Source organism: Poromitra crassiceps (genome assembly GCF_964638095.1).
Source record: "Poromitra crassiceps genome assembly, chromosome: 2".
Lineage (NCBI taxonomy): Eukaryota > Metazoa > Chordata > Actinopteri > Beryciformes > Melamphaidae > Poromitra > Poromitra crassiceps.
The window spans coordinates 15,106,861-15,119,203 of NC_139624.1; the positions used below are offsets into that span (position 1 = coordinate 15,106,861).

Below are 12,343 nucleotides of genomic sequence, written 5' to 3' on the forward strand. Positions count from 1 at the left end.
CTAGTGTCCTCTAGAGAGAGAGTGGCGTCAGCGGAGGACCAAAATGCGAGACTCATTAGCCAATGAACAGCCAGGAATGGGTCTCGCGCTACTTTTGCATGCTAAAATAAAGCTGATAATGTACAATTTGATTCAAGGGGGAAAAAACCCTTTCAGAGTACAACACAAACTGTCTATTATGCTGCAACTCGACAGTGCTGCTTAATCCAGGACCTTACTTCCTGGAACTCTTGAGAGTAAAAAAACTGGTCCATTGGAGTGAATGGAGATGTCGGAACTCTTCTATTATACGGCTCTGGCACATACTATCCTATCATAAAGCTCCTCCCCTCTCTGTCTAGCACATACTATCCTATCATAAAGCTCCTCCCCTCTCTGTCTAGCACATACTATCCTATCATAAAGCTCCTCCCCTCTCTGTCTAGCACATACTATCCTATCATAAAGCTCCTCCCCTCTCTGTCTAGCACATACTATCCTATCATAAAGCTCCTCCCCTCTCTGTCTAGCACATACTATCCTATCAAATAAAGACAAAATGGCCACACACAAAAATCAAAGCTCCTCTCCTCTCCTGCTGCAGCAGGCAGGAGTGCCCTTTGTATCAAGACAGACGCCATCATGGGCAGAAAGAACGCAGCCAGAGAGTCATCAGTTTCACCGATTACATAACACTTTTCTTTTGATCGGTTTATGAAAAGGTCTACACTACCCCTCTGTAACCGATGGAAATTTAAATCGGTTTGGGCCTGTTTCATTTGATTGAGATGTTTATAGGGAGCATTTTTATTCTCTTTGTGCTTTTAAACCTATGTCAATCTAATTATTAGGCTCCATGTACTGTACACGTGCCTAATGATTCACACATGCAGCTACATTCAGGAACATTTCCGTCGTGCATCTTCACACATACCATGGCAATGGTAGATAGGACAAGCATTTCCAACAAGGCCAACATTTAATTTAGGCCTAGTCCACATGGACATAGTAGGTATTTTTGAAAACATGGTCTTATCTATCTGATTTCTTGGTCTCCATGTGTCTCGTCCAGAACTGCAGAGTGTGCAGCCGGTGCGGTGTGAGGTCATCAGGCCAGTGGGCCAATCACCCGTCTCTGTGCGAGTCGTGTGACCCCGCCCTGCCCTGCCTGCTCTGTGGCCACGCCCCTGACCCCTCCTTACCACAGGACTGCCTGACCTGTGTCTGCTGCTACAGGTATTTAGTTTATTTCGGGTCAGAAATTCAAATACATCACACACACACACACACACACACACACACACACACACACACACACACACACACACACACACACACACACCCACCCACACCTGACTGAGATTCTAATCCTCCAGCTGCTAGTTTGTATTTGGTTTGTTTCGGCTCAAACTGATGAACTGATGTAGTTGAGTTTGACTACAGCTGCTCTACAGACCGCCCACGTCCGTCCGTTCCATGCTTGTTCCATGCTTGTTCCATGCTTGTTCCATGCTTGTTCCATGCTCGGACGGACGAACGAACTAACGCAATATCTCAGGAACGCCTTCTTTAGTTAAAATTGGCTAAGTGGGTGGGTGGGCGGTGTCTGTCAGTCACAAAAGTGACGAAAGCCAGTGTGTTGCTCAACTGTGAATTGCTCAACCGTGATGTCACTCAGGCAGTTGTGATGTCATCAGTGATGTCACTGGAGCAACTGTGCTTATTACTAATTGGGCAAAAGTCGGTGCCGGTGCACAATTGCCCAACTGTGATGTCACTCAGGCAGTTGTGATGTCATCAGTGATGTCACTCGAGAAACTGTATAGTATGAGCTGATGGTGCACATTTTGCACAGGGACACAGTTGCTCAACTGTGAATTGCTCGAGGCGTCTGCGAGTCCGCGGAGTGTGCGATTTCCATAACTGCATCATCTCCAGAGTCTCCACCCTAGGAATCCAGCGCACGCAGCGTGTGAGATTTCTAGTTTTTCTTCAAATTTGGCTTGAAAACCACTTAGGCTCAAGGATTAACTGATTTGATTTTTGTGGTCAACGGTCAAAGTTCAAAGTCACTGTGACCCTCACGTCCATCCATTCCATGCTCACTAATGCGATACCTCAGGAACGCCTTGAGGGAATTTCTTCAAATTTGGCACAAACATCCACTTGGAATCAACGATGAATTGATTTTTTGAACGAGGCTGTAAACATGTTTATTTCTGCCGTAAAGTAGTAGGACATTTTAACATGTGGGTAAATGGGAAATGACTCTCTTTTGGAGCCAGCCTCAAGTGGCCTTTCGAGGAACTGCAGTTTGTGCCACTTTCGCGTTGGCTGAATCTGTCCAAGCCCGAGCTTGCCACTTGGTTTAACCACTCTGTGTGTGTGTGTGTGTTTTTCAGGAGTGTCCATGCGGCGTGTGTTGTCCAGGTGGGTGGGGGCGGGGCGGGGACTGATGGCTATGTCTGCTCCACCTGCTGGCCTCAGGAGGAGGAGCCAACGCAGCATTGTCCAATCACACACAGCCCCCCACATGCCCTGTCCCTCAGCCCCACACAGGCCATGCACCTCAGCCCCACACAGGCCCTGCCCCTCAGCCCCACACAGTCCCCGCCCCTCAGCCCAACACAGGCTACACCCCTCAGTCCCACACAGTCCCCGCCCCTCAGCATAACACAGGCCTCGCCCCTCAGTCCCACACAGGCCCCGCCCCTCAGCCCCACACAGGCCTCGCCCCTCAGCCCCACACAGGCCCCACCCCTCAGCCCCACACAGTCCCCGCCCCTCAGCCCCACACAGGCCCCGCCCCTCAGCCCCACACAGGCCCCACCCCTCAACCCCACACAGTCCAAGCCCCTCAGCCCCACACAGGCCTCGCCCCTCAGCCCCACACAGGCCCCACCCCTCAGCCCCAAACAGTCCCCGCCCCTCAGCCCAACACAGGCCCCGCCCCTCAGCCCCACACAGGCCTCGCCCCTCAGCCCCACACAGGCCTCGCCCCTCAGCCCCACACAGGCCTCGCCCCTCAGCCCCACACAGGCCCCACCCCTCAGCCCCAAACAGTCCCCGCCCCTCAGCATAACACAGGCCCCGCCCCTCAGCCCCACACAGTCCCCGCCCCTCAGCCCAACACAGGCTACACCCCTCAGTCCCACACAGTCCCCGCCCCTCAGCCCAACACAGGCCCCGCCCCTCAGTCCCACACAGTCCCCGCCCCTCAGCCCAACACAGGCTACACCCCTCAGTCCCACACAGTCCCCGCCCCTCAGCCCAACACAGGCCACACCCCTCAGCCCCACACAGTCCCCGCCCCTCAGCCCAACACAGGCCACACCCCTCAGCCCCACACAGGCCTCGTCTCTCAGCCCCACACAGGCTACACCCCTCAGCCCAACACAGGCTACACCCCTCAGTCCCACACAGGCCACACCCCTCAGTCCCACACAGGCCGCCCCCCTCAGCCCAACACAGGCCGCGCCCCTCAGTCCCACACAGGCCACGCCCCTCCACCTTCCACATGAATTGCTCTGGAGTCACACAGAGGCTCTGTCTGTTAGTCCTCCTCACAGCCCAGTCCCACTCCACTGTTCAGAGCCAGCAAGGAGTTCTATGCAGCAGGCCGTCAGCACACAGCCACCAAGCCCTACACAGCTCCAACAAAGTCCTATACCACAAAGTCCTACACCACAAAGTCCTACACCACAAAGTCCTACACCACAAAGTCCTACACCACAAAGTCCTACACCACAAAGTCCTACACCACAAAGTCCTACACCACAAGAGGTTTTGTGTACAGAGCGACCACAGAGCCCTCCACATTCTCCCCTCAGTTGTACAGAGCTCCAACAAAGCTCTATGCCCCACAGCCCTGCTGCCCGTGGCCCCTCATCACAGGCTCTGCACCCCTCCAGCCAAGGCAGCTCTATACCGGAGACGCATCACCCCTTGCAGGTCTGCCACAGTCCCACCCATAGCCCATCTAGCCCCGCCCCAAACCTCTCAGACAGTCCCACCCATAGCCCATCTAGCCCCGCCCCAAACCTCTCAGACAGTCCCACCCATAGCCCATCTAGCCCCGCCCCAAACCTCTCAGACAGTCCCACCCATAGCCCATCTAGCCCCGCCCCACACAGTCCCGCCCATAGCCCATCTAGCCCTGCCCCAAACCTCTCAGACAGTCCCACCCATAGCCCATCTAGCCCCGCCCCAAACCTCTCAGACGACCCGCTTAGGCCTACTGACCTTCAGCAAAGCCTCATGCAGCGCGCCCCCATGCCTGGTACCCCCACGCAGTCTCCCCATAGCCCTCTGCCACCCAGCCCCTCCCAGGCCGAGCCAGGCCCCTCCACCCCTGCAGGGCCGCAGCTCAGTCCTACCCCTGTCCGCAGCACACCGCCTCCGCTCAGCTCCTCACAGAGTCCTGCTGGAGTCACCTGCTCATCTCCTCCACCTGAACCTACACTGGACCAGCAAAGCCCTGCTCAGCCGCCTGCTAGCCCTACACAGGACATTTCTGCACTGGACAAGGGAGGCCTCTCTCCAGCCGACCGTAGGCCTCCCCAGACCACAAGAAGCCACGCCTCTGTGAGGCCCAGTTCAGCTCCATGTAGCCCCTGCCACTCCCCACTTGGGCACAAACAATGGAGTCTGTCCCAGCCTGCTAGCCCCGCCCAGGCCCGGTCTACAAGGCCTGGTAGACCTACCCTGCTTCGTCCGCTTCCTGTTCAGCCTGCTAGCCCTATACGGCTAAGAGCCACACAGCAATGCATCACAGACAGTAGTACTATAGAGCTTAGCCCGATGCAGCTTAGTCCTAGCCATGACGTCCAAACACTGGAGAACAGCCCTACCTGTCTTAGCCACACGTCTGATCTGTCCACAACCCTCCCAGCTAGCCATTGCACAGCTAGCCCACTCCCGGACCAGGACAGTGCCATTCAGAGTGGAATGCTAGGCCCTGTACATGCTAGCCCCCCTGCCACACCCACACCAGAAAGCCTTGTTGACGTTAGCACTTCAGTGGAACAAACTAGCCTAGCTAGCCCAACTCATGCTAGTAAAATGGGAATTCACCCCCCAGCTAGCCCCATTCATCAAAACCCTTGTCAGGACAGCCCCTCACACTGCATAGAAGCAAATGCTAGCCCCATACATATCCAAGCTACCCCGACTAGTACTAGCCCCACACATGCCAGTGAAATGCCTGCTAGCCCGACTCATAACGGTTCTCTTCAAGCCTGTGCTAGCCCAATGCCAATAGTGAGTAGCCCTGCCCATATGAGCCCTTTACCTGTTCAGGCTAGCCCCTCACCAGTCCCAGCTAGTCCCTCACATCTACCAGGTAGCCCCACACAGCTACCGTGTAGCCCCATCCACCCCAACTCAACTCAGGATGAGGAGAAGGAGGTAGCTGTACACAGTCCAATTCATTCTCACCAAACACAAGTTAGTCCCATTCAAGTTCATTCCACTCATGCTAACCCATTTCATACAAGTCCCACTTGTGCTAGTCCAGTCCATACGGAGGCTAATGATAATGATGAAGCTAGCATTATCCACAGTCCACCTACTAGGTCTAGTCCTGCTGGTCATGCTAGTCCTGTTCACATCCACACCACTCTTAGTCCTGCCCAATCTAGTCGAATCAAAACACAAATGCCCTCCCTAGCTAGCATAACACACAGCAGCCCTGCACATGCTAGCTTAGCCTGTATTAGCCCTACACATAGTCCAGCTCTGGCCACTGAAACCTCTCGTAGCCCAACTCGTAGCCCTGATCGTAGCCCAGCTCCCGTCAGCCAAACCCATTCTGGCCTCACTGAGGCACAGCTGAGCCCCGCCTCGGCGAGTCAGAGTCCTGCTGGGGAAACGTTGGCTAGTTCCACGTTCCAGAACTCTGTGCCGCCCAGTCCAGTGAAGCCTCCAGACAGCCTTAGCCACACTAGCCTAACGCCCCTCAGTCCCCTGCCTGATGACTCCTCTACTGTTAGCCCCAGCCAGGCCGGTCTGAGCCAGGATAGCCAGATGCTGCCTAGTCCTCGGCTAATCCTATTCGGCTCATTTAGTGAAACCCAGGAAAGCACTGCCTTGGCAAGTCCCTTCCATGAAAGTTCAGCTCGTCCCGTTGATGCTACTTCCACTCAGGCTAGCCCTAGCCATGCTAGCCCTATCCTATCTAGTCTCACTCAGGGTAGCACGGTGCCTAGCATTATCCACACTAGTGAAATGCCTGCTAGCCCCACACACACTCTCTCAACGTATATCTGCTCCATTCAGGCTAGCCTTCCTCAGACAAGCCCCTCCCATGTTCATCACGCTAACTCTGTGCACGCTAGCCCAGTAGCTAGTCCAGGTAGCCCTATTCATTCAGACCATATCCAGAGTAGCCCTGTGCATGCTAGTTGTGCTCCTGCTAGCCCTGTGCGGTCTGAGGCTAGCCCTGGTCCTTGTTTTGCTAGCCCTGCCCCTGGTCCTGCTAGCCCTGTGCAGCCAGATGTTAGCCCTGGTCCTCCTAGTCCTGTGCAGACAGATGTTAGTCCTGGTCCTGCTAGGCCTCTGCAGACAGATGGTAGTCCTGCTCCTGCTAGCCCTGTGCAGACAGATGTTAGCCCTGGTAGCCCTGTGCAGACAGATGTTAGCCTTGCTAGCCCTGTGCAGACAGATGTTAGCCCTGTGCAGAAGGATGTTAGTCCTGGTCCTGCTATCCCTGTGCAGACAGATGTTAGCCCTGGTTCTACTAGCCCTGTGCAGACATATGTTATTTCTGGTCCTGCTAGCCCTGTGCAGACAGATGTTAGCCCTGGTTCTATTAGCCCTGTGCAGACAGATGTTAGTCCTGCTAGCCCTGTGCAGACAGATGTTAGTCCTGCTAGCCCTGTGCAGACAGATGTTAGTCCCAGTCCTGCTAGCCTTGTGCAGACAGATGTTAGTCCCAGTCCTGCTAGCCTTGTGCAGACAGATGTTAGTCCTGGTCCTGCTAGCCCTGTGCAAACAGATGTTAGTCCAGGTCCTGCTAGCCCCGTGCAGACAGATGTTAGTCCAGGTCCTGCTTGCCCTGTGAAGACATATGTTAGTCCAGGTCCTTCTAGTCTTGTGCAGACAGATGTTAGTCCTGCTAGCCCTGCACAGACAGATGTTAGTCCATGTCCTGCTAGCCCTGTGCAGACAGATATTAGTCCTGCTAGCCCTGTGCAGACAGATGTTAGTCCTGGTCCTGCTAGCCCTGTGCAGACAGATGTTACTCCTGCTAGCCCTGGTCCTGCTAACCCTTTGCAGACAGATGCTAGTCCAGGTCCTGCTAGCCCTGTGCAGACAGATGTTAGTCCTGCTAGCCCTGTGAAGACGGATATTAGTCTTGCTAGCCCTGTGCAAACAGATGTTAGTCCAGGTCCTGCTAGCCCTGCGCAGACAGATGTTAGTCCATGTCCTGCTAGCCCTGTGCAGACAGATATTAGTCCTGCTAGCGCTGTGCAGGCAAATGTTAGTCCTGGTCCTGCTAGCCCTGTGCAGACAGATATTAGTCCTGCTAGCCCTGGTCCTGCTAACCCTGTGCAGACAGATGCTAGTCCAGGTCCTGCTAGCCCTGTGCAGACAGATGTTAGTCCTGGTCCTGCTAGCCCTGTGCAGACAGATATTAGTCCTGCTAGCGCTGTGCAGGCAAATGTTAGTCCTGGTCCTGCTAGCCCTGTGCAGACAGATATTAGTCCTGCTAGCCCTGGTCCTGCTAACCCTGTGCAGACATATGCTAGTCCAGGTCCTACTAGCCCTGTGCAGACAGATGTTAGTCCTGGTCCTGCTAGCCCTGTGCAGACAGATGTTAGTCCTGCTAGCCCTGGTCCTGCTAACCCTGTGCAGACAGATGCTAGTCCAGGTCCTGCTAGCCCTGTGCAGACAGATGTTAGTCCTGCTAGCCCTGTGCAGACAGATGTTAGTCTTGCTAGCCCTGTGCAAACAGATGTTAGTCCAGGTCCTGCTAGCCCTGTGCAGACAGATGTTAGTCCAGGTCCCGCTAGCCCTGTGCAGACAGATGTTAGTCCAGATCCTGCTAGCCCTGTGCAGACAGATGTTAGTCCAAGTCCTGCTAGCCTTGTGCAGACAGATGTTAGTCCTGCTAGCTTTGTGCAGAAAGATGTTAGTCCAGGTGCTGCTAGCCCTGTGCAGACAGATGTTCATCCTGCTATCCCTGTGCAGACAGATGTTAGTCCAGGTCCTGCTAGCCCTGTGCAGACAGATGTTAGTCCAGGTCCTGCTAGCCCTCTGCAGACAGATGTTAGTCCTGCTAGCCCTGTGAGGACAGATGTTAGTCCAGGTCCTGCTAGCCCTCTGCAGAGCGATGTTATTCCAGGTCCTGCTAGCCCTGTGCAGACAGATGTTAGTCCAGGTCCTGCTAGCCCTGTGCAGACAGATGTTAGTCCTGCTAGCCCTGTGCAGACACATGTTCGTCCTGCTAGCCCTGTGCAAACAGATGTTAGTCCTGGTCCTGCTAGCCCTGTGCAGACAGATGTTAGTCCTGCTAGCCCTGTGCAGACAGATGTTAGTCCTGCTAGCCCCGTGCAGACAGATGTTATTCCAGGTCCTGCTAGCCATGTGCAGACAGATGTTAGTCCAGGTCCTGCTAGCCCTGTGCAGACAGATGTTAGTCCAGGTCCTGCTAGCCCTGTGCAGACAGATGTTAGTCCTGCTAGCCCTGTGCAGACACATGTTCGTCCTGCTAGCCCTGTGCAAACAGATGTTAGTCCTGGTCCTGCTAGCCCTGTGCAGACAGATGTTAGTCCTGCTAGCCCCGTACAGACAGATGTTATTCCAGGTCCTGCTAGCCATGTGCAGACAGATGTTAGTCCAGGTCCTGCTAGCCCTGTGCAGACAGATATTAGTCCTGCTAGCCCTGTGCAGACAGATATTAGTCCTGCTAGCCCTGTGCAAACAGATGTTAGTCCTGCTAGCCCTGTGCAAACAGATGTTAGTCCAGGTCCTGCTAGCCCTGTGCAGACAGATGTTAGTCCTGCTAGCCCTGTGCAGACAGATATTAGTCCTGCTAGCCCTGTGCAAACAGATGTTAGTCCTGGTCCTGCTAGCCCTGTGCAGACAGATGTTAGTCCTGCTAGCCCTGTGCAAACAGATGTTAGTCCTGGTCCTGCTAGCCCTGTGCAGACACATGTTAGTCCTGCTAGCCCTGTGCAAACAGATGTTAGTCCTGGTCCTGCTAGACCTGTGCAGTCAGATGCTAGTCCTGGTCCTGCTAGCCCTGTGCAGACAGATGTCAGCCATGGCCCTGTTCCTGCTAGCCTCCTCTGTAGCCGCTCCATGCCGAGCCTCCAGCAGCACACAGCAGCAGAGAGGGATCCGACAGCCGCTGTGGGTGAGTATCAACATGATGTAACACACTATATGCAACATTTGCAGGTTGAATATTTGAAGTTGCAGCTGTACAGTTAATAGGGATGGGTGTAGGGGTGTCAAAAATAATCCATTATAAGATGCATCGCGATGCGGACGTGCACGATTCTCCATCGATTCAGAAATGTCCAAAATATTGGTCGGAATTCCATCTACGCATTCGGCAATCATGCATTCATGATTGAAAAACAGACAACATAGGATTACAGAACATACTTGGTTACACTTGTTGCTGTCTTGGCTGAATGTGAACTGTGGACTGGGGGTAGGACTAAATAAGTACAGTGTACTTCATCCTACTCCTTTTCGGACCTCGTTGCTGTCACGTATTCTGATTATTATTGTTTATTTTTTTTTCGTTTTTTTTTTCGTTTTCTTTTCTTTTCTTTTTCACTTATAAATATATATATTGTGTAACATTGATACTACTTGTGTATATTACTATTTTTTTTTTTTTTTTTAAGTCCGAAATAAAGCTTTCATTCATTCATTCATTCATTCATTCATTTCTTCACTTTGGCAAAGGCCTCGGATAGTACTCCTATTTGGCGCAGTCATGAGCCGGGCCCTTTCGAGGTGGATGCCTTTCATTGCATCATAAAGCGTGGGATGAGTGGTCCTCAGATGTGATGTGAGATTTGACGTGTTTCCTCGCATGAAATTTACTTTCTTGCCATAAACGCGGCACACCGCCTCATCCAAATGCTTTGGGTTTCCATCTTCATCGGGCAGAAAGCTGAAATGCTGCAAACGAAAATGTAAAAAAAAAGAACATAATAAAAAAAAAAATCTCTAACCTCTGGGGGCAGGCTCGTTTGAATGCCTGAATAAACAGAACTCAAGGGGCTCCGCCAGAGATTTCCGCTCCCGTCTGCAGCGGAAGAAAATCCTTTTCTGCTCCCTGCAAGCTCTGCCATTGTTTTCTGCTCCCTGCAAGCACTGCCATTGGTTCCGACCTTGTATGCAAGTTGGATGACCGACTGGCTCTGACCATTTTAGGATTTCCTTTACGCTCCTCGATCTCAAATGCCTCCACTGCTGAGGATTCATAAAAAATAAATAAAAACTCTGGTAGTGTTGTGCACGTTCCCCGCTGAGGAACAAACAAACAAACATGTTGTAGGCTACTCACAGAGTTGAAAGCACTCTCAGCTCAGCACTGTCTCAGCTCCACGACCCATAGTCAACTTTCTTCTAAGCTTCTCCTGACAAAAAGCTCCTCTTTTGTCCTGATGGTAGATTTTCATCCAACTGCTCTCAGTCTGATGTGCGGATATTATTTTTTGCCACGAAAACAAATTTTTTCCGCTCCCTGCAAGCTCTGCCATTGGCTCCGACCCGCTCTGACTGACCGGCTGTGTGGCTACTGGCTGTTGGGGGTGCGTTTGTTTGTGCTCACGGCGCATGCCGGTGTGAGTTCCCCGCGTTAAAAACAGTGTTGGCCCCGAAGGCCCCCGCCCCAGCCAGAAAACTAGACTGTCTCACGAAGCTACACCTCACGTTAGCTGGCTGTGCATATGGAGAGAGAGAGAAAGAAAGAGGAGAGGAGGAAAGAAAAAAACAATAACGCAAGCATCGATTGCTGATTTGAGCGCCGTCGATTACCATGGCAACGATTGAAGCTTCGAAGCGTCGTTTTTTTTTGGGTCAGCCCTAGTCATTTTTAGAGCTTGGTTCATCAGTGATTCATCACCAGCCAAATTGGCTAGTGAGTTTACAATGTTTACCCGCCACAGTCAATCTTTACCCACACTGGGTGGGTGTTAATTTCAAGCACCTGGGTAGGATGTGCAATGAGCGACGCAGGACACGCAAGGAACCAGTAGTTAAAAGGACGTGAGGTGTACCGACCTCAGCATGAATTTGTAATGACAGTATATGTTTATTGTGTTGAATGTGTTTGCTGGGATTCACAGTAAAATCTCTGTTTCTGCTGAATTAGCTTGGTGACTTTGTTGACACTCTGTTGTCTTCCTCCAGATGTCACCATGGCTGAGGAGCAGGAGGAGAAGAGAGAGGTGGAGATGGAGAGAGAAGGTCTACAGCAGACAGAGCAGACAGAGGAGCCACATGATCAGCAGGAGGAGAAGAGAGAGGTGGAGATGGAGAGAGAAGGTCTACAGCAGACAGAGCAGACAGAGGAGCCACATGATCAGCAGGAGGAGAAGAGAGAGGTGGAGATGGAGAGAGAAGGTCTACAGCAGACAGAGGAGCCACATCATCAGCAAGAGGAGAAGACTGTCCAGAGCAGAGAGGGAGAAGAGGAGCAGGGTGTGGAGGATGACTCAGACCTGCCTCCTTCAGGTAGGACGCAGAGTGGAAACATTTCATTTCTAATAGAAGGTCTGTTACCCATAAAGACCTCATGCAGCTATATCCCTTTAAGACCTGGTGCACCATCTGTCTTTTTTAAATGTGTTTGTTTATTGATTTGTTTTTATGTTAATGAACATTAGGGCAAAGGCAATAATTTCTAATGAAAGCCAAATGTTTTAGCTGTCAAATGGTTTTTATGCCTCCGCCGGCGATAGCCAAGCATTTTGGTGGTCAAAGTTCAAGGTCACTGTGACCTCACGAACGCCATTTTCTAGCTCGTTAACGCGATATCACAGGAACACCTTGACTGAACTTCATCACATTTGGCTCAAACGTCCAGTTGGACTCAAGGATGAACTGATTAGATTTTGGTGGTCAAAGTTCAAGGTCACTGTGACCTCACAAACGCCATTTTAAAGCTCGGTAACGCCATATCTCAGTAACGCCTTGATGGAATTTATTCACATTTGGCTCAAACGTCAAAGTCTGGACAGACATGGATGTTGACTGCTCACTTGTTGGCTGAGGCATATATCCGCGGTGCGGTCGTTCCATCTGCAACACAGGCTTTAGTGAATGTTGACAATTTTGTCAAGTTTTTCAGAAGACTTTTTCAGGTGCCTTAGGGTTAAAGTGGAACTAAACCTCAAAC

The 12,343-nt window shown here is 52.1% G+C and overlaps 1 protein-coding gene across 1 annotated transcript in view; it reads left to right on the forward strand.

Annotated features, from left to right (window-relative positions):
* Window positions 1-12,343, forward strand: part of LOC310798517 (histone-lysine N-methyltransferase 2C-like) — a gene marked incomplete at its 5' end in the record, with an annotated part of 164,777 nt that overhangs the window by 27,127 nt on the left and 125,307 nt on the right. Inside the window, 5 exons of the mRNA XM_083661052.1 lie at window positions 1,052-1,215; window positions 2,382-3,527; window positions 3,572-3,767; window positions 3,874-4,563; window positions 9,164-9,354. Of these exons, the coding sequence (XP_083517178.1) occupies window positions 1,052-1,215; window positions 2,382-3,527; window positions 3,572-3,767; window positions 3,874-4,563; window positions 9,164-9,354 (2,387 nt within the window). The remainder of the gene's footprint in view (window positions 1-1,051; window positions 1,216-2,381; window positions 3,528-3,571; window positions 3,768-3,873; window positions 4,564-9,163; window positions 9,355-12,343) is intronic.